Below are 27630 nucleotides of genomic sequence, written 5' to 3'. Positions count from 1 at the left end.
GACACACTATTCCCCCCAGAGCTCGTCCAATGGGAGCAGGCGGAGCTAATAGGCTCTGGGAGAACCCTGGCCATTAGCATTAGAATAGCAAGTGAGGTATTAGCCTCCCCTGGTGCATGTGATGCCCTCATTTAGGGTCAGGGGGGATCATTCCTGATGCAAAACCACATCAATATCTACAATAACACTTATTGACTCCTGCTTTATGTGTGTGGGGGGGTACATCTGCTGCTTTCGGGAGACAAAAGGCACATGTTGTGAAGAAGGAGGTGCTTTTCTAAGCAAAGACGTAACCTAACGTCCCTCAGATAGACGCTGCATCTCCTTTGTCACTACTCTGCACTGTTTCACTGAACTACGAAACCCAGCAGCCCCTAAATACACGTCAATCTCTGATTACAAATGCTATTACCAGTCAAGAGAGACCAGTACCAGCAAACAATTTCAGCATGACAGATGGGGAGAGAAGAAATTCCCAATTCTCAAGCCTCCTGCCGCACCTCACCGTCCCCGAGGTCCGCGGCTTGTTTTGAGAACACGCTAACGCGCTTAAAAGAAGGTCTCTATTCTGGTCATAATGAAGACTCCAGGGCCCGGCGGTGCGGGGAGAACACAACGGTAGACGGCCTTCCTCCCACGAGGGTTCATTTGTCAGGATTCTCCATCCCTAGAAACAAATAAATGCAATTCCCCCAACGGTCGATCAAAATATGAAGTGTTGCTGTTTATCGTTGTTGTTTTGTAGGACATCGCTTCTAACTGCGGCGTGTCGCTTGCTGAAAAATGATGCTCATGAATGTGTGGGTTAGTCCTGGAGGCAAGATTTAAGCCATTGCCATTTTAGTTTGTCCATCCTGGTCTGCCGTAGATACAACATGGCAGATTCTACGCAGACGACTAACTCCTATAGAGGTGAAAGGCTCATTTAGGAAGTGTCACCAAAAGAATTCTCGCTCTTAAATAGAGTAGGACCTATCCCGATGTAAAGTAACTAAAATCATTTATCCGTTCCAGTCATGTAAAAAAAGAAGAAGTCCCAAATCCCATAAATTATGAAGAAGAAATTATCAACCAATAGACACGCAGACTTTACCTGTGTATAATTCATTATATATACGTTACGTAGACAATGACAAAGAATCAAAAGGAATGCCAAAGTCACAAGGAAACACGAGCTACGTCTTTACTCCACCAACGAGAATGAGATCCGGTCTCACTGATGTTGTATCCATCCACCAACACGTGGTAAAGAACAAGATCCGGTCTCACTGATGTCGTATCCATCCACCAACTATCAGTGGTGTCCTGAATTCGTATCTCGAGGTTCGACTGTAATGTCATCCTAATGAAACAATCTCTGACATGTTCTTAAACCCTTCAGACCAGACATTCAATCTGTTTCTCTAAAACTGCCAGGAGACGCAAGATAATAGACCAGATCTACTTTTCGTCTCACCCTGCTTATCAGCTGCCTGCAGCATCTTTTAAATACGCTGCTGACACCCCATGGTTAATGGTCCTTCATGGAAAAGACAAATGGTTTGGTTCCTTGAGCCAATCTTTGCACAGAGGGGGTGACAAGAGGACTGGAAACGTGAGTTTAGGACGTTAGGAAGTTTAATATGGTGTCAGGTCATTACTGCAGAACATAAAGGGATTAATTTAGCGTATTATTTCCAAATGTCGTCCCTAGATACATCCTAGCCCATAAAAATGATTAGCAAACAAGCTCCAGGCTCATCTTTTTAAAGCACCACTGACAGGTCAGCACCTGTCCTTCTGAAAAACACATTAGCGGCCACCTAGCGCCCGCGCTAGTCGCTCTTTGGACGTGACAACCTTCACCTGGGCCCGACAACATCCTGACAAATTGACGATCTTCGAGACCTCCGCGACATCCCAAGCCTTTAGCTCATTGCCGTCATCCCATCCGTCACATCGACCTGAAAATAGCCCCGCGGTGCATTCCCGCCCAGTGAACTCACTGATGGGATTCGATCCAGACGGAGGTCACATAGCTGGAATCACACAAAAACAACCTGACACATTGCAGAAGCCACGAGACGGCAGCTGATCCTGCTGCTGGGTGGAAGTCAAGAGTCATGTGCTGAGCTAACTGGGAATCTTTGCCGCGACTGAGCGACGATGCAAGCTAGCAGCGCTACGTAACGTTTAAGGTCTTAATAGGCAAGGTCCTAAATTTCCCAGTTTGGGATAAATAAAGTATATCTATCTATCTATAAAAAAATGCTCATAACTCCAGCTGTGGCTGTTCTCAAATAATCATCACCATCCACAGACGGGCCTTAAAGACTTCGACTCGAATCACAAACTTTGTGATTTGATGCCTCAGATCTGTCTCGGTTGAGATTTGGGACTTCGCACATTGATTGTGAAGTGTGGCGACAGCGCCGCAGCGCACACACCTGCAGCTGCTGACACTTGTCATCACCTTCGGTTATAAACTTCACACCAGGGCTGAACTACACGATCTGTAACGCAACATCTGCCGCATCACGATAGAGAACGACGGATGGAGCGTTTACGACGCACCTGTTGGCGAGTCCCTCGGTGATGCGAGTGTTTTGTCTGCTGTGCTACAAGCAGATCGGATGAACTCTCGTTACAAAAATAAGACTCGACTTAGCTTAGGGGGGAACGGGATAATTGCTGGAACAACATCTCTATTTTCACATGCAGACGCCCATAAAGCACAGCTGGACCAGAGTTACTGTACTGGAGGCTGTGGCAGCTGTGCAACTGTTGAGAGCACCCAGGAAACAGGTGCTAGCTGGCGGGGAGGGAACGCAGGTTGCTCTTTATGGCGGGCCAAGAGGCAACATGATGATGCAATGGAAGGTAACCTCTTGTCACGCAACAACACGAGATGATGTTACGACAACCGGGTGGGGAGGGAGGATTTCATCGAATGGATTCGTTCTTGTAAACTTTTACTGCAACCGTCTGCAGGCAAGATGGAAGCTTGGAGGTTTGCCAACTGTTAGCATCTGCGTATGCTAAGAGGAAAAGGCGCTACAGGAAAAGACTACTGGTGACCAAACCATCTATGTCCAGAAGGTAGCTAGATGCAGTAGTACCTTCAGATATGAGTTGCTTGACATACATGTTTTTGAGTTTGGGTTTTTTGTTGTTTTTTTTTACAAAAAAGATTCTATCGTAGGGGGGTAAAATTTGTTTGACTTGCGAAATCAGTCACAAAACGAATTAAACTCGTATCTTGAGGTACGACTGTACTGGGGACTAACTTACTGGCAAATCAAAAGTTGCACCATGGAGGCACTTAGGTTAGTATCCAAGAAATGATAAAACGTTCACTCTTTCAACACGTACCCAAAACCGCATCCAACCTTCCACCCATCAATGGAAACCTTCTGGCTCCACCCCAACCAGGACCACCACTGATACCAAACCGAGACTCCATCGTCGATTGATTCTGGCCTAGAGGGAGTCTAGAACGCAACAGGTACACTTGTTGTGAGGAGGCTTCGTTCCTCCTAGTTTGCACACATCATCATCATCATCATCATCATCACTATCATCCTTCTTCTCTTTGGCCGCCGCCCAGTCAAAGAAAGGGCGGTGGCCTGTTTGCTCAAGTTGAATCAATTAGCGCTCGCTGTTCTGAACAAGAACTCTGGCGCTTCTTGGAAATTGCGTCTTCATCGGTACGTCCCAGTAAACATTTATTACAATCGGGATCTTCCTCCGTTCCAGGGACGGTCATTGAAAATATTCACGAGGTTTTGCCTCGGGTCCAACTTAGCCTGGGATCTTAGCCTGGGATTCATTCTGCCTTCAGACAAAACAAATCAAGAGGAAGCAGACTCAGCGCTGCGATGGAGCAGCGAGTCGACAGCGGTCTGACCTCAGGAGGGGTTCAGACACCATCTGCACCCTGTAGAGGAACCGCCCTCTGTTCGTTAGTTCTTAATGAAGCCTGCAGTGGCGTCAACGGCCGACATCTTTAACAGATAGCCCCCCCAGATGTAGCCGAGAAGAAGAATCATCAGCTGGTCCTCGCTGGCGTTACGCCTCCCGTGAAGCCATTTGTTTGTCGGTTTACAACAAGTCGCCAGTTAATTCTTTTACTCAAAAGAAAATAAAAGGTTATTTTGCTAAATTTCCATTCGCAGCATCACTTTTGTTCTGCCTGGGATTATCGATCAAGAGGTGAACTGTTTGGGCCGCCCTGCAACTCCAGGGGCGCTACCGGTGTGAACCCGACGGTGTTCCCACAGTTGTCCCACCGGGGGCTCAGTGGAGCCCCCTGGAGTTCACATTAGCATGACTGTAGAGGTCTGAAGAAGTCTCTTGGATGAGAGACGAAACGTCTTCAAGAACCTTCTTAACGTCCAGCGGATCGACTCGACAGCTTCTGGAGAACCAGACCTGGTGGCTGAGAACCTACACAGACACATTAGCATGACGACATCTGAGCCCAGCCCCCACCTCTGTGGGACTTAAACATGTTCTAATGCTCCTCTCTGGTGTCCGAAGTGCAGACGCTCCACATCAACAAAGTGTTAGCCCCCCCCCCGCCCTCGGTGTCGGTTCACATGGAAGCTGAACCCGTCTGTCTGTAAACTTAGCTGGGGGGGGAGGACTTTCTCCCTGATCTCATCGCCAAAGCCTCCGGAGAATCTCCCGTCTATTAGCTCCTCAACCCCCCCCCCCACCCCACCCCCCCAGCGCTGAAGACTTTAACAGCATTAGCAGCTTGAAACGCGGTAACACCACACTCTGTGATTGCCCCCCCCTAAGTCGTGTCTCCACCTCCCAGCAATGACTGCAGAGCTTCCAGGCATGTGTGTTATACACGACCCAGATGGAAGCTGGGGGGGGGGGGCATGGGGGCCCGACAGTGATGGACGCCCCCCTGCTGGCCCTCCATCATGTCAGCAGCTTCCTCCAGTGCCAAGGGGGTGTTGGGTAATGCTGCCGAGACGTCCCTCCGTGAGGAGGGTCCTGGACTAGACGACCTGGACTCCCAGGGGTGCCTGGAGGAAGGTAGGTGGGGGAGCAAACCAGAGGAGGGGGGGCGAGTTCTGGCTGTGAGAGCGTGACATGTGTAGTCGTACGGCGAGAATACCAAAACACGCCGATATCTCCTCGCCGCTAAAAAAGCAGGCGGGGGGGCGGGACGCCGGGGGGGGGTTGTTAAGCCTCCCTTTAAACATCTATATTTCATGCTTGTCTCATTCGGATTATGAATTTTACATTGCAGACGTGAAGCCGTGGCGAATGCAAACTGCATGTAAATATAAATGGAGAGTGTTTGCGGCGATGTCGCGGTGCAGACAGTCCGACTGCGACATGACACCCCCCCCGCCGGCAATCTGGGGTTACTGGGCTTCAGCTATGCCCACAGAAGCGAGGCCAGACCTCAGAGAAGCCTTCGAATGCAAGAGGAAACCACCGAGAAGGACACTCACGAGCAGAAGAGGACCTGAACTCTCCTGTCTCCTACCTTTGCTAGAACCCATCGATGCTCCCTCCATAGTCTCCGGCGGATCCGACGTGCGCCGTCTCGTCTCTCTACGGAGTCTTTTAACCAAGAGATTGCTCTTCCACCCACAGCGGTTCTCATTACCGCTGCTCCTATAATTGCTCTTAACTGGTTTTTAGTCTCCCTGCTCTCTTCTCACCCAGCAGAATGTAGAGAATCTGCTGCCTCAGGAGGCCCGAGTGTTGGGACACCTCCACCCAACACCATCGCCATCTTTATGGGCACATCGGAGGGATCAGCGGCTGCAAGGTGTCTCATTTCTGGATCCCCTTCGGAGGACAAATCTTTATTTATATCCCTGGGGGGGTGGGGGGTGTTGGGTCAGGCTAAAGGGAAGGTAACGAGAGAAGAGCCGGGTCAGGGACTCGATGATGGGCATGCCCGCACAGGTGACCGCCATAAGGCGGAGGTGGAAAGCAAGCCAAGGGGGGCAGATTCCTGCTGCCAAAGGCCAGCGCTGAGCAAACCCTCGGGGGGGGAAGTCATCGCCTGCGGCTGACAGATCCTCTGCAGACTCGCTCGGGGTTTGGAAGAAAGCAGCGTGTCGTGTGGAGACGGCCAGGCCGCGGCGATTGGTCGATAGGCGCTGTCACAGCGGTGTAAAACTACACCCGGAGACACGGCAGCTGTGCAGCGAGCCAGACCGTTTGACCTCAGACGTGTCACATGTACCGAAACCATCTGACGGGGCTCCTCATGGGGCCTGATGGCTCTACTAGCAAGGAGGGAGAAATGGGACGCGGCCATTCTTTGTGTAAATGTTGCTCCCTGGAGACACACCCACAGCGTAGGACTACCCAACAGCCTGGCAGGGTCTGCTAGCAGGAGCGATTGTTCCCCAAAAATCATTGTATTTTTTAACACACGCAAGCTTATTTTGTTGTTGTTTCCATGGAAACAATTTCTTTAAGTCAAATCTGAGGGGTGGCGAGTTTTATATTCTAACTTTACCAAACTTTACACACATTTCAACCAGGATAGCTGTTTTTAAGGTGTTTTTTTTAGTTGGTCAGCGTATTAATATATTATATTAGTATTCACAGCTCCAGACTCTCCAAAGGAATAAAAGATATGGAATCAATAATTGATGACTGCTTTTGTGGGCACATTGCACATTAATGATCCAGCAAAATCTGCAGCACATTACGGTCATGGCAACACTGGCTTGACCTGAGTGATTATTGAGCTGCGCATTAACACCAAATTAATTAGAGCTGGTCAAGGCTTCATCTGATTGGCCACATGTCCAAATAGGCAATTCGTCAATAATAAAGAAAATGACGTTGACTACATTACAAGTAGGTTTTTTTGTGCATTTTCGTAGAACATCTTATCAGTTTTCTGATTTATCTAACCTTTATATTTAGGACATTACATTTCTTTAAACTGGTGACGTGAATAAAAATGTTGATCAATCAGCTGATTAGTTCTTAAACACTTACTTTTAAGTCTGACCACTTAGTTTCTTTTAATCTTTAATCCCTCGCTTCTCGCCGTCCCGCGGTCAACGGTTGTACTGACCCGGCGACACGTGTTTCCTGTCCGTCACCATGGCAACTCAAGAGGATAACAGACAAACTTCAAACACAGACACGCTTCAATTTCAATCGCGTTCACATGCCCGTAAAAAAACCACGACGTAACACACACACACACACACACACACACACACACACACACACACACACACACCTGTTCATGAACACCTCTCTCCCTGGTCGACGGGGTCGGCGTTAACGCGCTGCAGCTCCGAGCCCGTTCGCTGTCGGCCTTCCCTTTGTGAAGTCATCCCGTCAACCGAGCCCAATGGACTAAACCACACTGACCCGTAGGGGGGGGCAGGGTAGGGGGGGTCTGTTTGTGGTGCAGCTGGATCCTCTAAGGTGACGAAAGCCTTGGTTCTTTGGAGACTCTCCAATTGCATCGAGGGGAGTCGACGTTTGGCTGATCTGACGTTTCAAACAGCGAGAAGACGAGAGTCGTCTTCCTCTCTCTCTCCCTTTCTCTCTCTTTCACCGGCTCGCGGCGGCGAGGAGAGTGACAGCTCGGGGTGACGTGTTGACGCCGCCATGATTTCACATGGGAGAGAGAAAAATGGAGGGCTGGAAAGAGAAATCTGTCCCTGGAGACTCATCAGTCTGGGCCTCCTTCACTCTCTTTCAAACCAGGCCAACTAGTTTCATACGCTAACAACTCGCGAGGACGGGATTGGATCCAGCCCGAGCTGAACGTCATCGCCGCAGCTCGGATTGAATGTCAGAAAATCTGACATTCATGCGTCGTCAGTCCTTAAACCGTCATTTACGTGACAGAATCGTAGCGCGAGTGTAAGCAAGAGCGTCAAGTTTCGCTCTCGAAACGAAGCTGCTAATGGAAGCCTGTCCTCTCCTTCCCTCCGGCGTGGAAACGCCGTGTGGTCCGCCAGCGTGGTTGTAAACCCACCCGCCGCTCATCCGAGGGGGGAAACCAGCGAGACGCGACCAAGGCCTGAGCTCCTTCAAGCTCCCGTCGGCTCGCCGGCCTCGTTCTCAGGAAACCTCAGCCCGGCCGCACGCTCTCCAAAAAAACACCGCAAATTAGCCGAGAGCTGCTGGCAAAGCTTCGCCGTGATGAGCAATGGCTGCTCGGCTGGCGAGGGAGAAGGAGGGGGTGGGGGGCTGAGCGTAAGGGGAAGCTGGTCGGGATTTGAGATGTTTATTTGAACAGCGCCGTCGTCCAAACAGTCAGCTGCCTCTCTACTCCCTCATCAAGCTCCAGAGCTTAAGCTGGGATTGTGGTGTCGGTGGGGAGAGAATAACTTGATACCCCCCTTTGGACAGCGGCTGCCCCGAGCTTGGGTTACTTTAGGGGAACAATGCGGACTCTGTCCGCGGCCGACTACTCGGCAAAGACAGGAGGCTCAGACAAGCTCGCCAGTGTGGGGAATGGCCAGGGGATGACAAGGGATTGACTGATGGAGGGTTTAGAGACAAGGCTTCCAAACACGCTTCCCCGGCTTTGCCTCCAAACGGCCCAACAGAGTCCCCCGCTAAGCGGGCTAAGAGCTAAACCAGACGCGTAGCCCGTTCCAGCGTAACGGCCCGTTTGCTAGCAATCCCTTTTGGGATTTTGGGTTTTGGTACGACTGTGTTTACAGTAAAAGCTGACACGTGAATAAAGAGGGCATGCTCAAGCCCTGGAATCAAATCGCCCCCTCCGGGAGCAGCCTGATCTCTACCAGATGGTGATGGTCTGATGGATGTCGAGGGGTTTGGGCAAACTTCTGAGAAGAGAATCAAAGAATGAGAAAAAATTGGAACAAGGCGCTGTTTTTTCCTTACACTTCGTTTATATCAATTACACATGCTTTAATACGTTCTTTCCAAAAAACTTTCCCCAAAAATACCCTCACAGTCTACTACTAGATCAATCCCGCCACCAGGGGGTGACGCCGCCTTAAACGTCTGTTGTCTCCTTCACGAAGCGGCCATGTGACGAAGTCAGGAGGTATAAAGAAAGACAAATAAGGACGTGATGAACAAACCAGGATCCTGTTCCGTCGTCCTGGCTAATCAGCCCCGCGGCTCATCACAGCTTAATTCCTCCCCCCCTGCATATGTATGAGAATCAGGAAGGGTGAGGAGGGGGGAGGAAGGAGCTCTTTTCTCGTGGGAGCAATTAAAGCCTGGCTCTCATCAGCGCTGATCACAGTCCTAACGCTCTGTCCAACCAGCTTTTGGTGTCTTTAAACCAGGAAGTGGACAAAAACAGTCCAAACTGTTTAAAGTGTGACGCTTCACCCCGGATCCCAGCAGCGTCCAGGTTTAACACTGTTAACCAGTAAAGTGTCCATAACCATATAATCCAACATAAATAATCTGGGCGTCATGTGATGAGATGCAGCGTTGTACTTCATGTTTGTCAAAGCTACACAAACACCGCTGGGATGATCGTATCTGCCGCTTTAATCCCATCTCCTTTTAAGGACGTGAGTCTACAAAGCTGGATTTCTGGCAGAGACGGCCCGACGCCAGCGATTCACCAAAACCGAAATCCGTTTGCTGGACCGGCGTCGTGAAGCGGCAGCGGTTAGAACTTAGACCTGGAGCGGCGGTCGGACAGACGTGAACGGCTGGAGGGAAAAGACCTTGAGGTGGTAAAAGACTGTCAGACACACATGGAGGAGCAAGATAAAGGAGGGCTCATTCCATACCGGAATGAATGCACACACACACACATACACACACACACACACACACACACACACACTGAGCCGCCATGAGGCCTCGTTAAGGCGAGCTGCCGTCTCTGTCTCCGGCAATGTCACCTCTGCCGCTGGGACCAAAGACTGACACGGGCATAATTAGCCTGAACACACCAGCAGTGCGCTGGGGAATGTGTGTATGTGTGTGTGTGTGTGTGTGTGACCCTATTAATGCTACACAGTTGGCAGGAGAGCGGTTGATGTCACGACGGATTAGAGGATGCTGGTGATGGTGGCGGCGGAGGACCTGACTGGGAACCGAACACAGGAGCGTGTCATCAGAGGTGACACTGGACATTTCGTTCAATCTTTTAAAACCTATAAAATTTATTTCTCATTACAATCCTCAACAAGATCGAACCAAATTTCTGAACAATACTGAACACGCTTTCAGGAATCCGTCTCCGATACCAGTACAGTACGCAATAGAGCGCTTGTCAAACTCGGCGAGCTGCTAAACCTCCACATATCTCTGCGAATCAGACGCGAGGGGGCCAACAGGAAGAGCGGGGACCGTCCACTTTGATCTCTGGAGCGCTGCCCGTTTGGATGTTTGTGTTTGAGATGTAGACCTTTAATTTTGGCCTGATCGGTTCCAGGCTCTTTGGGTTTAGTGTGGCATGTCGGATATAGGAGTGTTTATATAGTCTCCCTGCAGCTCTCCTGGTGCTGAAATAAGTGCATTAAGATGGATGGATTTACTTAGTCTAACCTCGGGACTCAGGGAACAAACTCTGAACGACCTCTTTGTGCTGCCCGAGGGGGTGGAAACAGACTGGCCCCCATGGAGGGAGGTGTGCGAACCAACATTAGGAACATTTCCTCAAAGCAGAACCTCGATCCTGAAACAAGGAACAGACTCTCCTAATATCAATTACAGCTGATTGCATGAATTATAACCATATTCATGACTGATGAAGAAAAAACCCAAAAACTCTGCTATAAAAAAGTATTAATCAGTCTGATTGGTTGACTGATCAATGTCTTTGGAGTCTCAGAACATTTTGGAAGGATACTGGATTGCCCTCTGTTCTCTTGTCTGTTTCGGTTTCCCATATTTAACACAACCTGAGCTTTCAGTCTTAACAGAATGCTCAACTAAATAATATTTTCGAGCTGAAGAGTACAAATCAAACTTATGCGATGCAACACGGCCTGTTTCAGACGTCAGGACTCCAATTCCCTGCGGTCTGGACCGCAATTTATGAGTGGTAATCAATACTAACATTTAAACGTGATTCTGAAATATGTACTGCCTGAAACGCCGCCGTATTTCTCTGCCTACTGATAGACAGGGTAGATGTAAACTGCAGACACGGGGGCCGGGCCTTTGTTTGCCTCAGCCAGACGGTAAATCAGCCGGGCCTACCCTTGATTTGTTAACCTTTGTTTGGCTGTGTCAGCAGATGAGGCATGGCAGAAGCCTTTCATGGTCATGAAATACGGCCTCCCTTGTGCTCTTTGTAGTAAAGCAATCAGGGGTGGGGGTCCAAGCCTCTACAGCACAGGATATTGAGCTTCCTTTACCCCTGAGAGAAACCCTGAATGCTGGTTGGGTAACCAACGCAAGCAAAGACCCCCAGGGAAACACCTGGCGTTTTCTTCGACGACATCTCATCTAGACTATCCTATCCTTCAGATCCCTGACTTATTACTCCCAACATGTTTGGTTATTAAGCATCAAAAGAGAACTTGAGCTCCTGTTTGAGTCGGAACAACAAGACTATTTGAGCTGTCGAGCTCCTGGACCTAAGGGGAAGCGACTTCTCCGTGACCTCCCGTCCCCTGGCAGGGCAAAAGAGACCGTCCTTGACTGCTGTCGTTCAGAAAGCACAAAAGGCCAACGGTAGTCGGGTCATCTTTCCATTGTGCGCCAGGTCAAGTTCTGCAAGGCAACCCGTATTTCTCGACACACAAACCCACACACTCGGCAGAGGTCAGCGTGAGGCCGGCGCAGGGAGCCTGGGGCGGTAAACCAACACTGGTGCTGTAAAAAACGAAAAGGCCAAACCTTTCCAGTCCGCTCAATGAGTCAGGGGGCCGTCTGGGTGATTTGTGGCGTGATTGCTGCTCTCTACATCACTTGAGATTACAGCAGGTGGCGGCCCACAGCCCGGAGTCAGCCACAGCTCCATCACCCGTCAACTTCTCCGGAAAAAGGAGAGCGAGGCAGGGAGAGAAAAACAAGCCCTCACTGCCGCCCACGCAACCGTAATGCGCTCGCAGGCAATTTGGCTGCCAGCAGAGCTCTCGATGACAATCCGGGGAGCTCTTCAGCTCTGATATCTGCCACAGAAGTTCACCTCCGCTTTTCTCTTTCCAGCTTTTTTTTTTTTAAAACAACGCCATCAGTGCCGCAAATTACACCTTCCACTTCGCACATTACTCTCTCTCTTGTGGTGACAGGCGCACTCCAGCCCGATGCACTTCGCCGGCGGCGCTCTTCACCGCTGGCGTCAGCCCCAGGTCTGGTTGTAGCACCGCTTCATTTTCGCATTAACTCCGGATGAAGTACGGTGGAACCAGCATCGAGCCGAGAGAAGGGGGGGAACCGAAAACCACGACTCCGGGTGCCTCGAACTACCTCCGGTGTGGGGGAGACATCTTGTAAGGTACTAGTATCTACCGAAAGAGATCTCAGGTGCTCGACTGCCCCACGCTACAAGAGGGAAGAAGTCATTTCCGACAAAAGACTATAGTCTTAATTCTTTCTACAGGTAATTACATATTGAGAGAGATTGTTCCAGGACTCATTGAAGTCTAATTTCCATAATCTAGCTTTTCCAGTTTGCGTCTTCAACATCCTTCCTGTTGAAAATGGATTACCCACGGAGGCCCGGCCCAACAACACGCTGATGAGGAACTATTCGAGCCCACTCCTGATAAATGGCACTGCAGAGCTTTTTAAATGTCATGCAGTATTATCTTAATCTCGCTTCTGGGACTACACTCGTCAAGCGACGCACCTAGAGCTTAGTCGCCTCTCTACGGTTGATCCCATTGAGTCTCTCGGAGGGGAACGTACCCGGGTGTCCAGATGTCACTTCTCCAAGACGCGACGTTTGTTCTATAGATCTGTTGGCAGACCTTTGTGGTGATGACACGCTGGGTTTGTCATCATGAGCACCCCCTGGACGGCAGTCAAAGACTCAATAAGACTCGGTTACCGATTTCCACCAAAGACGCCCCGAGGGCGGCGAACACTCAAGAAAAGTTGTTTATTTCTGTGGCCGACAGAGAACTCTCACCGTTTTTGAGTGCTGCTCGCTCTTCCGTGGAGCAAATTAATCAGGTTAGCTAGCCGACACCTACAGGCACATCGACAAGCACAGTAATTAGTGCTAACATTTAATGACTCTTAGTTAATGGAATCCATTCCTGTGCAAAGTGAACCCTGAGTGAGCGAGAAGCTGGGAGAGAAACACTTCGGAGACTATAAGCTTCGCGTCAGGCGAACACGGCTGATGGCGGCGGCACCGAGGTGAAGCCGAGAGGCAAAGACGAAAAACACATGTCTGAAAAATACAAACGCTGCCTCATCATCAGACGGACTCTGGTTTTGGAAAAAATTCAAGCCTACGGCAAAGAGACGGCAGAAACAACAGAGACTTTTGAGTGAGCGTGAAAAATAGTCTGTAATTACAGCGATAGACAGAAGGCTGCGAGATTAGAAGATGAGGGACAGCGTTAAGTCTTCAAACAGAACCGAGGGTGCCCTGGGCTGATTTATAGTCTCGCCGGAGAGAATTAAAGCCAATCAGTCGTTAGCAAAGGTTCACATCAGCAGCTGGATTACGACGGCCTTCGCAGCCTTTGTTGAACAGGGATGTCACATCACAGCGTTATTCACGCGAGTGGCGCTGAGCTTAAAATAGAGTCTCAGCAATGATCGAGCCACGGAGACGCCAAACTGTTCTTATTCCTGACCCACAAACCAACACTTGATATTTAGCTTTAACTGGCTTTATCTTTCAACAAGCTAATGGACGAAAGGTCGTCTGCAGAATCAAGGTCATGCGGTCATAGCTGACCCTTTAAAACAACACACCAGAAGCATTGTTTGGCTGCCATGACTCAGACGCACCTGAAAGCCCAATAAACACTTTAAAAACGTAGCGACCACAACACGTGCACGCCTCGTTCCGCACTTATTCACACTCGTCGTCCCGTAAATGACCTTCTCTTGTCGTTTCCGTTGGAGCTGTTGCTCGTACCGCCGCTCGGTCGCCTCCCCCTCCAACAAAAACCCACCTGACTCTTAGAATCTCAACACCAAGCCCTCCATAAAAATACCAGCGGTTCTTGGCTCTGCCTGCACCTGGGATTCTTTCACTCGTCTTTTGAAATAGCGGTAGGCATTAGCATATGGCAGACGAGGGGGAGGTGGGGGACGGCGATGGTAAAAGAGAGAAAAGAGGGGGTATTTAAATGGAGGCCAAGAGAGTGGACGTATTTTGTGTACTGTTTCTCCCAGTCAGGTCTTTTCATAGTGGAGGGCGAGTGTGGGGGGGAGCTTCTGTTGATTTAGGCTGCACAAAGGGGGCATTAATCCTTTCAAGGGAACCAAATCAGTCCGCAGAGGAGCACGTTCAAAAGGAAGCCTCCCTGCCAAGCCGGGCCATTGAGACGCCCCAATGGACGCCACAAATCAAGACCCGGGGGGAATCAAAGGCCAGAATGTGGGAAATGTGTTCGGAGGTCTGTCCGGGGGGGGAGGGGGGGGCACCAAGAAGGAGGGGCGTCGACCGCCGCTGGTGGTGGGTGGGGTACATCATCAGCAGTTGGCCTCCCGTTTCTGCCACAACCCTGAAGGGGTCACAACCCTGGTCTCTGAGCCTCCACCGCGCCGTTACAGAGGAATGTCGATTCACGCGGGGGCACCTCCATTATCCCGCGCCGGGGCTAATGGGGCTGCTCTTAACAGCAAATTAGTGACTTGATAATGAGGTCACATGTAGCGTTGGCACGCCGAGGCCAGAAACAGATGCCTCTCCTGCTCTGACGCCGGTCCCTGCAGCTTTAGCACGGCTGCGGCGCAACGGAAAGGTCACCCAACATGGCAGATCGCCTCGTTTGGCACCAACGCAATAACGAACGCCAGCGTAGCCTTTTCGTAAAAATATAACCCTTTTGTTCAAACCGGATCAGCTTCATTCACGGTGATACCAGAGCAGCAACCTGGAGGAACCTGCTCCAGGAAAATGATAGCAACGTAGGAAAGAAAAGGACGAGCGCATACCTTTAGCTGCAGCGGTGCTGAAGAACGTCTCGGAGCAGGCATCGGACACCTGGAAGAGACAAAGAAACAGGTCATGTATGTGAACGCATCACGCCATCAGACACCCAACACATACAAACCCATTCCTCTGGTGGTCCTGTGGGCAAATCGGAGCAACGACTGCGACTAGAAGTCGCTTCAAACCCACCAGAATTCAGCAGGATTTGAACGTATAAACATCTGAGAACTCGAGAACTAGAGTCTCCATCCATCCCATCACGACCAGCACCGAAACCGGATATCGTTCAGGCAAAACAAGCGCTCTTCCCATTGTGGCCACTTGATGGCACTGTTGCTCCGCGACTAAACAACCACAACTCCCAGTCTCCCCATCGGAGCAGCAGCATCTGACAGGAAAGCAACGGGTTTAAACCTGGATCAGAGAATAAAAGGCGCGTATAGGTGGAAATATAAGTGAGGGGTTAGAAAACCAGGACATCCAGGCATTATTATGGGCTGCAGGGTGAGCAAACAGGACAACGCTCATGGGGGGAGCCTGACTGACAGCTCTCCTCACACACCACCGGATTGGGTTTGATTTGATGCAGATTTCCAGCGACCAAACTCACGGTGACGCACCGACCAGTCGGGTTTTCTGGTGGCATAAAAAGAGGAATATAAAAACAAAACAAAAAAAAGACGCCTCGGCTGCTTGATCCCAATGTATGGATGGATATATGGAATAAAAGTGTAGAATAAAATCCATATAAAGTGGATTAAACTAACAGAATGACGTGAATTCACTAATAACACCCGACAGGATGTCAACAATGAAAGCTGCTGAATAAATGACAGCATTAAACACGCACTCCACGCTATCTACACACACACACACACACACACACACACACACACACACACACACACACACACACACACACACACACACACACACACACACACACACACGATGGAAAACTAAGATTAGAAAAGGCTCGGAGCCAGCGCGCATACCTTTGATGTGTTGAAGGTTAGCGCAGGAGGCAAATAAGTCCGGATATGACTTTCTCGGTCTGGTAAACACGGCCTCGTTTCACATTCTGCTTCTCAAATAATGTAATCCACACGACAGGAGGAGAAGTCTATTCCGTTTAGATCGAGGACAGCCATGCGGAAAGAGGAGCAAACCTTTCCAAGAAAGAGGAAAGAAGAAGGAAAAAACCCCCAAAGCCGTTCAGGAGAGCTGCTGCGCCTTTTGGACAAAGGGAACCATGCGTCTCTCTTCTTATTCTGCAACGACGCGACGCCAGGAAAAGCTCCACATCCACCTCCCGCTCCTCTGCAGGGCGGGATACGTTTGGTTTTAGGTAGGAAAAATATCCGTGCGTGGGTTCGCGATCAGGATCCGGGAGGTTTTCTGCGTGTCGGTGTGCAGAGAAGGGCTGCGTCCGTCCGAGCAACCCGATCCAACAAAGCGCACTGCCAGTTTCCTCCGTGGAAACACAGACAGGGGGGTGTGGGGTGGAGGAGGAGGGAGGGAGGGGGGGGCAAAGCACACAAATAAAAATTCACAAGGTTAAAAACTCGACGTGTTGACTCTGACGGGTCCCGGTCGCGGCGCTAGAACCTCTCCCCATCCGCTGCGCACAAACTCCCATTCATCCAACGACTGACTGGCTGCGCGCCGCCGCCGCTGCTGCTCCACCGACGGGTCCTCCCACTTCCTGATTTCCAGGCGGACTTGAATCGAACCTCAGTCGTGTTCCATCAGAACGCAAACATGTTGTCGGCCTTCCGGAAAAATAAAAAAAAAAAGCTCGGAGCTCCAGGCGCACATCGGCGCGTTTTCACCTTTTGCGTAAATGGCGCGCCAAAGGAGAGAAAAGCGGCACGAAGCAGCTTGATAAGGAGGCAGACGGTGGTGGAGAGAGAGAGGGAGAGAGAGAGAGAGGGAGAGAGAGGGAGAGAGAGAGAGAGAGAGAGAGAGGGAGAGAGAGAGAGAGAGAGAGAGAGAGAGAGAGGGAGAGAGAGAGGGAGAGAGGAGGAGGGGAGAGCTGAGGCAGAATATATTCTTTCTTTCACGCCGTCCTGGCTGAGATGATGTCAGCCCCTAATGGATTCCCCGGTAGGGTGCTGCTACTGTGATGGGAGGGAAAACAAAACGCTGCTTTACGAGCAGCGAACCCACAGGCAGCGACTTCCTGCCGGATCAGCTTCCCCTCTGCTGGCCTGTCGGGAGGTCAGACGGTAGGAAAGCACTTTGAGACGTCTGTGGTTCAACCCGACGGACCCCAATGGCCCCATCAGACTCCGACAGACCCCAATGGCCCCATCAGACTCCGACAGACCCCAACGGACCCCAACAGACCCCAACGGACCCAAACGGACTCCAACAGACTCTGGCAGACCCCAATGGACCCCAACAGACCCCATTGGACCCCAACATACTACAATTTACCCCAACAGACCCCAATGGACCCCCACACTACCAGTTTATAATCCCACATTGCTCCGTAGAAACGACTTTGTTTTCCCCTCCAGATTAACAACGAAACCTGACAGGAAGCAGCGTCTTCTCTGGGTTCATCTTCACCCGGTTTCCTCGAGTTTGATGTTTAGTGGCGGGACGCCTTCCCGTCACGATTCGCACGGCGGGCCTGAAAGTCTTATTTACCTGCGACGCACCGACTCATCCTTCCTCCTCTAGTCACCCCCCGTCTGGTGAATTCTGATCTAATGTGAACATTCCTGGAAAATCCTCTTAAAGCTGCTGACCCTCGCATCCTCCAGCTTGCCTAATGAGCATTAACCCACTGGCTGGGGGGTCAATGGACGCACAATGGAGCTGCACTGCAAAGCCTTTCCCCCCCGCCAGTGCCACCCCAAACAACCACAGAGCAGAAAACAGACTTAGCTCATAGCTGGGATGCTAATCCATCCCTCGGTAACAGAGGGGCCGGGGGCCGGTTTGGACCGGCCAAAAACAGGAAGTCATGGGACAGAATCAATCCAGCCCAAACTGCAGTTGATGAAAATCCAATAAGTTTAAATTTATTAGTGTATTAATTAGCCGTTAATTAATTGGCTTTAATGGACTTTAATGGTCTTCACATGGGGCTCCATCAGGGGGCGGGTCTTCCACAGCAGATTGCTCTCCGGCCACATGATTGGCCTGCAGAGAATCATGAAATTGCTAGCGGTTTCTTGGCTGCATCAAAGACGTTAGCTCCCAAAGCCGTCGCCCTCTGGATCGCCGTTGTCGTGGGCAACGCAAAAGCATCCTTAATAAGCACGGTGAGATCGACTGACGCTCGACCGTCGCTTAAAAACGCAACAGATTGCGTCTAAATTTAGTCGCAAATGTACCGACAGTGGTCACATTTAATTAGACCAGAGACTTTCAAGCGTTTGAAGCAGTGGCTGTTGGGAAACATCAAGCGAAGGTTGAGGTTTGGCTTCAAACTCATGACTCGACTGGCTTGGAGACGTGTATTTATACCACATCCAGTCCTCTCAGGGAGCAGCAGCAGCGTCGGCCGCGGCGACAACGAAAACAAGCCGCTGTTCTCCATTTGAAACGGTCGTCATCAGACCGCCCAGCGACCGCCGGCCACGCCATCGACACACGAACAGATGCCGACGTGAATCTGAGAACCCAACTCCCGGGTTTTCACGTGGAAAAACATGGCGTGAGCGAGAGAAGGAGGCGCTGAGATCAAACGTCTGGATGTATGAAACGCGTCTGGGTAATTGCCGTCTCGGCACACGGGTTCCGTCTGTCGTCCGTCAGCTTCGCTCTGACAATTTGTCAGCTTTAATTCTTGTTGTTTTTTTTGGGGGGGGAGGGGGGGCTGATTCTCCGCTTCAAAGAAACAAGAGGCTTGTTTTTGTCTCTCGCCGCAAAAACCGTGGTTTGATTTTACAGGAAGTCTCTGCTAGATTACAATCACAAGGGAGCGGTTGGTTGTTATGAGCCTTCCTCTCATTACCTCGACTGGAACGCGTCTGAAATATCACTGATGGACGTCGGCGAAGTCAAACCTTAAAAGCTTTTTGCTTTTTATTCACGTTAGATTCGGATGCAAAAAAAAATCTAAACTACATGCTACATGCTAATGTAGCTTAAAAGTGTTTAGTGGGTATGTGTGACATGCTAGTGCGCTAACAGGCTAATATTATGAGAAATTTAATCCTTGGATCCAAAACGGGCATGTGTGTTTTTCCCCGTTTCCATGGCAACAGTCTGGTGACATTTTCAGAAGATCACACTCTAATGCCGCTGTCCTGTAAAAGAACGTCCCAGAATGCAGCTGACCTTTAGCATTACTTGAGTAAAGCTGTATTTTGGTCCGCCACCAAATATGGGGAAATGGGGGGGAGCCAAAACGGGAAAGTAGAACGCTTCATCGTCGTGGTACGGTGGACGTTAGTGCAAAAAGTTTGTAGCTAGTGATGGCGTGAACGTGAAAGACTTCCAGACCACTGATTGGTTCATCGACTTCAGCTGTTTTAAAAAACAGCTCTGGGGGGGCGGAGTGAGGATGTAATTTAAATGTAGTTTTTCCAGTCATCATATCTGACCTTATCGTCGAGCGACTCGGTCGTCGTGACGACCGTCTCTCATCTCGACCCCCTTCCCAACACGCGGCGCTGACAAGCTCTTTCTTCCCCGATTCCTCAGACGCGCAGCCAGACATAAACTAATCTGTCACTCATTGGTCGTGTTATTGTGGAGATGACACACACACACACACACACACACACACACACACACACACACACACACACACACACACACACACACTGCATCCATCAAACATCCTGACAGGAAGTGACAGATTGAAGGAGTCCGTTCTGCTTTACCACGGAGGCGCTTTTTACAAATTAAACGTGAAAATATCACCAAACAGGAATCTTTTTTGCTTCTTTCAAACGGCGCTCATCATCAGTCAGGGGGGGGGGGGGGCAGAGAGGAGGGGGGGGCGAGACGGACGGACGCGGGGATGAAAGCGCGTATCTGATCCGATGGTGATACCTCTAAAAGCAGATCCTTTGTGTTATAATAAAGCTTCCTGAGCTGAAGCTGGCATCACATGTCAGCCGGGGGGGGTCGGGTGGGGGTGGGGGGGGGGGGCGGCGGTGGTAAAGTATTTCTTCCGCTGGTTAAAAGCCTGCAGAGACTGTGTTATCTACTTATCGCTATCTGCTCATCTCCCCCCGGCCTGAAAGCAGGCCGACGCCGTAGGAGTTCCAGATGAACGTCCTGATCGATGGCAGACGTTATCTGGACCCGGTCGGCGATAATCAGATCCAGTCCACGTCTTTGCGGCCGCAGGAAGTCACTTCCTGTCAGCGGGGGGGGGGGGGGGGGGGCAACGGCGTCCGCCCGCCGTCCGCCCGCCGTTGGACGCAGACGGGGAAATTGGTTTAGCTAGACCCTGCTTCAAATGGTTAAGTTACATCCCTAATGTAACCCCCCCCACCTCCACAAAGCCCCCCATCACTCCCACAATCCCTCAGCGCCGCCATGAGACCCGTTTGACGAAATTACAGACATCGGCGAGGAATGCGGGGAGAGATGGCGTGGATAATTTCAGAGTGGTCAATCATCTGCTGTCGTCTAACAGAAAGGAGCGTGTGTGTGTGTGTGTGTGTGTGTGTGTGTGCCTTTGACACACACACACACACACACACACACACACACACACACACACACACACACACACACACACACACACACACACACACACACACTATGAATGTGACACGTTCACGTTCTCGTTTCTCTTCGGTATAATTACCAATTCCCAAATCCGAGCACAAATTATTTTAAAGGGCCAATCCGTGTCCGTATCCGCGGCGACGGCGCTCCGTGTTTACACGGCGTCTGAATGGGCGGAGCAAATGAATCGTGAAGACACACACGTGTGTGTGTGTGTGTGTGTGTGTGTGTGTGTGTGTGTGTGTGTGTGTGTGTGTGTGTGTGTGTGTGTGTGTGTGTGTGTGTGTCAGAACCGGATCCAGACGTGACGTTTTATGGTTGCGGTCGAGTCACAGAAGAACAAACGTGAACAGATAACCTGCTGCACGACGGCCCCCCAGATTTAAGTTTTCTACCTCATCTTTATACATACAGACCCCCGCCAAAGGTACCCCCCCTCGTCTACAACTCCAACCCCCCCTCGCTGTGAGGCCTTAATGCTAACAGTGCTAGCAGGGCTAACACCCTTCCCTTGTTGTTTCTTTCTTCTCAGTGGTGTGATGGGAGCTATGAGACCTGGGGGGGGAAACAAAACAGGAGGAGAATGGGGGGGGGCTGTGCCTTTAAAAAGGAGCGACTTCAGGGAAATCAGTGCTAAGACGCGGTTTTAAAACCTGCCTGACCCCCCCCCCCCCAATCAGCAGACCCCCCCGGTGAGTCTGCCGGCTGCAGGAGTACGGTCGGGGGGGGATTAGGCCTCTGAAATGTTCTGTCAAGACCATTTTGTCAGGCGCCGACAGAGACAGCCCCAGTCATCCACTGCCCCCCCCCCCACCTGCTCCCCCCAGTATCCACTCAAACAAGCCTCTCTAAGGCTTTCTCTGTGCTCTGTGTGGGGGGGCCCCTGATGATCGGCTCTCTGGGGGACGTAAGATGGGCCGCCGACATCAAAAGCCAGCGGGGTGACAGACAGCAGCGAGCCCCCCCAGCTCCCCCCGCCCCCCAGCGCTCCTTTTTTCTCCTCTTGTCCATCTCCCTCCTTCCATCTTGTACCCCCCCCCCCTTGTAATGGCCACTGACGGGGTTTCCACTCATTTTGCAGGGGCTACAGTCTGGAGGGGGGGGTAAATAAATAAACAAACTGTGGCCCCGCCCCCTGGACGTGACATCAGAACACACGGTGAACTAGCGTCTTCCCACCTGACAGTGTGTTTGCCCCCCCCCGGTTTGCAACCAACATGCGGCGCCGGTCGCGGGCCGTAGAGGGCGGGGGGGCCATCTGCCGACAAGAGCGGGAGGGCCTCCCCCGCTTTGAAGCCCTGTATATCTAAATATTTCATGACCCCCCCCCCCCCCAACTAAACTCCCCCACCTCATCTCCTGCCCATTTTATCAGATTTGCTCTCTGGCTCGTGGCGCGCCTTTCATTAATAGCTCGGTCTCGATCTAATGCCCCACCCCCCACCCCCCCACCCCCCACATCGACGAGGAGGATCTGAAGGAGCCCCCCCCCCATCTGGAAGACGATCTCATTAAAACGTTCGTAACAATTAAACCAATTACAGATGAGAGTGTCACAACAACACGATGTTTACCGTGATTAGCGCGTCGCTAGCAGCGGGGATGCTAATCGTCGCTTCAAAGGCTCGTCACCCGGCGCCCAAACCGGCTCTGACAGGTGAGCCTTTCACGAGACGCCAGGAAGATAAGATCGGCCACGCCCGCTTCTCCCCCGGTTACGTAAATAAAACACACCCAGCTTCTCTCAAAGGATGCGCCGTTACGTACGCTGTAGATTTCCACCGAGGCACAGGCGCGGCGGAGGGCACCGGCGACATAAGGCCCCGCTTGTCTGCCGGTCATAGAGACGCCTTTGAGCGCGGCCCCCCCCCGTCTGCCCGCGGGACGCATTCCACGCTTTCCTCCACAAACCCTGCGCCGCTGTCTCACAAAGCGCACATTTAGCGCCTGACGGCATTCACCACGGGGTTATTTGAGTGGACCCAGCCCCCACCCCCCGGGGGGGGGGCAGATAGAACCGGTTGTGGCGATGCTTGGTGAACGGGTTGAGGTGTTTGTGTTGATCCACCTGAGAGACTGTTTGTGTTGTCACGGCGACGGCACGCAGGCGACGCCCATCAGGAGGAGCGAGGTCGCCATTGGATGCACTGTTTTTTTTCTTTGAGAGAAATTGGCCCCCCCTCCCTCCACATGGAGGGGGGGGGGGCCATGTGGGCCACCCAGGGTGCAGCTAGCGCTAAAGCCAATCATCAGCGGCCGTCTCATCCGGGCTTAGCGTGTAGCGTGTTTACCAACACGCCTCAATAAGATGATCTGGGGCAGCTTGTCGCTCAGCCTGTAAGAGGATTTACCCCGGCAGGAAGGGACAGGCTGCCTTCTTATCCAGCGCACCCCTACCCCCCCAGCCTGACTCCCCCCCGACATCCGTAGAAACATGTTTAAAATCTCATTTTTGCAGTTGTTCATACGATATTTGCAAGATTGGTGGCGTAACTTTTACCATCGGCGCCACGTGACGACACGGCTAGCAGCAAAGCGGGCTTTTGTTTGGTCGGCGACGGAGAAAAAAAGACGTCATTTTTAATTTGATTTTGCATTTTTTTCGCCACCGAAAGGCCAAACGAGGTGATGGCGCCGATTAAAAAAAGCTGCTGCGCAAACAGCCCCGAAGATATTTACAGTTTCATCGTCAGAGTTGTTGAAACAAGTCGACACGACATGGAGTCGGGCGCTGGTTTGAGCATGGGGGGGGGGCTAACATTAGCATGTAGCTGCTTCTACGCTACCCTTTGAGTTGAAGTCGTTTGGACGTCAAAGACGCCAAACGGCGCTCCACTCGGGGTAACCCCTCCTTCAGACGTCACCTGACACCGCCTGTGAATCCACGCACACTCATACGTATGCAACGCGCCGACCACCAGGGGCTCCAAAAATACACACAATAAAACACTAAAAATACATCAAAAATACACACAACAGACACGCACGACGGGAGGCACGCAATTAATCACAACCTCGCGCACCCCGCCCACCAACACACACATCATCACCGCCTACTGGGGGGCATCCTCTCGAGACCCCCCAGGTGACAGATGTGTCAAAAAAACATATTGGTTTTGCACGTCTTCTTCGTTGTGGTGTTGCTTTGTTTCCTTTACCATTAAAATAAAAAATAAATAAAGAGACACTCCACATCTGATTTTCTTTGCGTTTGGCTGCTGCATTTTTCAGGAGTCGCTCTGAAAACATCGTGTTTCTCAACATTAAAAAGCAATTTAGCACTCCCGGGATTAAAAGCGTGTGTTAAATTGAAGGCTACACTCTGCGTGGGCATGAAACATTGAGTGGCTCCTTATATTAACCCGTTTGAGCGCCGTACAGAACATTTACACAGACGAAATGGAATCTTTTAGCATTACTAATTCATCCGCGAGAGAAAGCAACGGTTGGGATATTGTTCGCGACTCGGCGGCCGACGCCAGGCGGATGTCTGTCGGCGAGGTTGTTAAACGTAACCTACTTTCCCGTCTGATCCGTCCCTCTTTCTTCAAATTCACACGGAAGGAGAAATCGTACTCGGAGAGCGACGGTTGTGAATCTAGTTAAAGATAGAGGAACCGCGGCCGCGACGCCCCCATTTGATGCGGCCTTCCTTTTAAAAAACGTTTCCTGCAAAAGCGATGAAGGAGAGCAGATAAAAAGCTGGATGAACACTCGTTTAGTGGACCATGGCCCCACTTAAACATAATGATGGATGCTAATGATGCCCGTAATTACAGTTTCTAAAATGGTGATAATTACGATTCTTTTATGGCTCTTTATCCGCGGCCGATCTGGATAATTATCGGAGGAGTGATAAACAGTGATTGTCAGTGTTTGACCTTTTTAAAGCGTAACAAATAAAACGCTCCCGGAGGAGACGAACGTCTGACTTTGGAGCAATTAGACCGAACGGTCACAAAAGTTCTGCGATGTTTGTACGACTTGTTCGACGCCACAGGAACGAATGTTTTAACCGACAGTAAAGGCTTAAACATTCAACATTAAACATGTTGTACTTCCTGCGTTGTACTTCCTGTTAGTCTGCCTGTGTTGTACTGCCTGTTGTACTACCTGTTGTACTGCCTGTTGTACTGCCTGTTTACCGTGGGTCAGAGAGGACTGCAATTCCATCTGTGCCGTATGTCGTGCATATACGGCACACTTGACAATAAAGCTGACTTTGACTTGACTTTGACTTACGGACGGTTCTGGACACGTGAAACGAGCCGTAAGCAGAACCGATGTTCATTTAGAACCACCTGATGAATCCGATGTCAGCTATCCGTTTAGCGCTAGCTTTTAGCGCTTCGGAGTTTCTGCGCCTTAGAAAGTAACATCTAAACATGACGTATAATACATGCTTTATTATCTGTACATCAGTGGTCCTCAACCCTCGGGTCCTGGAACGGTACCGGTCTGTGGGTCAGTCGGTACCGGGTCATACAGAATGAAACCAGAACTTCCATTGTGTTTTATTTCTGATCTGGTTCTGAACGATGTTTAGTTTAAATCCATGAGTCACTCTTGACGCTTGTGGAGATGCTTGCCTCGGTCACATGACTACCTTCTTAAAGGGGCCACTCTGCTAACACAGAATACATTACAACTCAAGCTAGCCTGAACCAACAAAAACCAAACGATGCCTTAAGGTGCTGGCTTCGACTCTAGGTTTCACGGTAACATCATCACACGGCACGGATTGTTTCGATGAAGAAATACTCTATTGGTGATGTCGGAGGAAAACAATGAGCGCTTTTTCTTTAAAGCGATTTTATTCCAACAGAACCAGCCGCCACAGACGAATCCAGCCCCGCGTTGGGTTGCATCACATTCTGGTTGCCCCCGTGTGCCCGTTGCCTACACTGCACATAATGGACGCACAACCGATAATATAAAGCCTTCTTTTGTCTGGACACATCCAGTATTGTCTCGTTTTTCATTGCTGGGATGCCAAAAGCCTATTTTCTGCATGTGTGTTAGAATCCGACCCGCGGGTCCAGATCACTCCAGGATAATAACGTCCCACCAGAGCTCGGCGGCTGATATCGCCGTCCTCAGCAGCGATAGCCATCGCCGTTGCTAATATAGCTGCGCGGTCTGAAACCACACACGCTGGCTGAAGATGGATGCTTCCTGCTCCCCCCTGATCTCATCTGGTGCTTTAATGAAAACCAGGTAGGAGCAGCAGCCGGTTCAGTCGCTCCATGAACGCCTGTTCAAACTCACGACCGCCGATCGATGGCGACGCCCGTGCCGTTTCTTACGACTGTTAACTTGTGATGGTTCTGCTGACAGCTGACAGGAAGTGGCCCCGGGGGAACAGGAAGTTGGACAGGATGTTTTTACCGTGTTTTACTGTAATTATTTATGGATTTTACTGCTTTATGTGCTTTCAATTGCCCATGGGGGACAAATAAAGTTTTTTGAATTGAAGCATCGCAACTGTAAAGCGCTAACTTTATCTCTAACCTTATTACGATTCCAGAAGTTTAGCGATTACAGGCTATTTCTGTTCCCGTTGTCATTTTACACACAATGTTTGTGCGTTTATCCAACAACGTGCGGATTTCCTTTTATATTCAATTATGTAAATCGTGTTTCTTAGCTTGTCATCTTGATGTTGTTGTCTCTTTGTTTGTGTTCTACTTTGTTTTGGATAAAATGTCTTCTGTCCCCCGTGGGATGAACTCATCTGCACAAATTAACAAGTTTCATTCTGGGGCTTTTTTTTTTTTACTATAACACTGCCATCATAGTTTTCTATCTATCTGTTTCGTTTTATTTTAACGTGTTTTTTAGAGTCTGCACTGAGTCGGTTGAATTAATCAATTGTTAATTCCCTTAATTAAAACTAAATCGATCGTTAAGGTTGGTCGGGTTTTTTTGGTTTGGTTTTTTTATTTATCCTAACACAATTGATTCGTCGCGTTCGGAAGACCTGAAGAGCCGTGACATTTATTCGAATACAGCTAAGTTATAAAGCGCCTCCTTTTCACTCGGCTGGGTTCCCCGTGGCCGCGGCTGAGTACCACTCCACCGCACTTCACTTGTGGGAAAAGAGCATTTGAAGGCTGAAGTTTATATCAGTCACAAAAAGAAACAGCATATAAATAAAAGCCCAGGCGAGGACCGGGCATCGGACACAACAAGAAACACAGCCCAAGGTCTCCACACTTCAGACCGATGGAATCTAGTCTCCATTAAGAGTCACGGCGAAGTCACTGCCGGCATTAAAACCAGCAACCAAACATTTACAATAGTAACATGCTGCTGACATCAAGACGTATAAATACAGAAAAGGCTCCAGATTCCTGTTATGCTAATCCCTTGTAATTCACGGTTAATGCGTTCCAGGACCACCCGTGAAAAATGAAAAATGAAATATATACTTTATTAATAAAAGAAAGTTATAAATAATTTAATTTATATAAATAAATTAAATAAATTTACATAGAAAAAAACTTATTATAAATTTTGTTATAAATAAATTTATAATGAAAAAAATTATCAATATATACTTTATCAATTAATTTATAGTGACAAACTATTATTATAATTTAAAGTTATTTAAATGTTCCGTGAGTCTTGGAATGCAGCGCACTTTCGGATGCTGTCAGCCAATAGCATGCGCGTACGATATCACATGACTACCTACTAAAAATCCGCGATGAGGTTAAGCTGGGCATCTCGAAGCGTGAATAAACGAGGGATTACTGTATTTCCAATTAATAACGCTGAGGAATTCTATTGCCGACAGAAGTTGGGTCTAGGCGGGAAGCGATCAATTTGGGAGTCTCAAGTCGTTGGGGCTTGAAATAATGATGACAAAACCTCTGAGCAGAAATGATTTGATTAGCACTTTCAGGTCTAGAACCCAA

At 50.0% G+C, this 27630-nt stretch overlaps 1 protein-coding gene across 11 annotated transcripts in view; it reads right to left on the bottom strand.

The window, feature by feature from the left end:
- auts2a (activator of transcription and developmental regulator AUTS2 a) overlaps positions 1–27630 on the bottom strand; it is a 204713-nt gene that overhangs the window by 10260 nt on the left and 166823 nt on the right. For 10 of the 11 annotated variants that reach the window (XM_068330569.1, XM_068330572.1, XM_068330571.1 and 7 more), the window contains one exon: positions 15010–15058. In XM_068330569.1, the coding sequence (XP_068186670.1) occupies positions 15010–15058 (49 nt within the window). Of the gene's footprint in view, positions 1–5488; positions 5660–15009; positions 15059–27630 lie in introns of those variants that run through there. The other variant, XM_068330579.1, reaches the window with a different exon arrangement.

The sequence above is a fragment of the Antennarius striatus genome, chromosome 13, assembly GCF_040054535.1.
Source record: "Antennarius striatus isolate MH-2024 chromosome 13, ASM4005453v1, whole genome shotgun sequence".
NCBI lineage: Eukaryota > Metazoa > Chordata > Actinopteri > Lophiiformes > Antennariidae > Antennarius > Antennarius striatus.
This window is presented reverse-complemented; position numbering and strand designations above follow the sequence as displayed.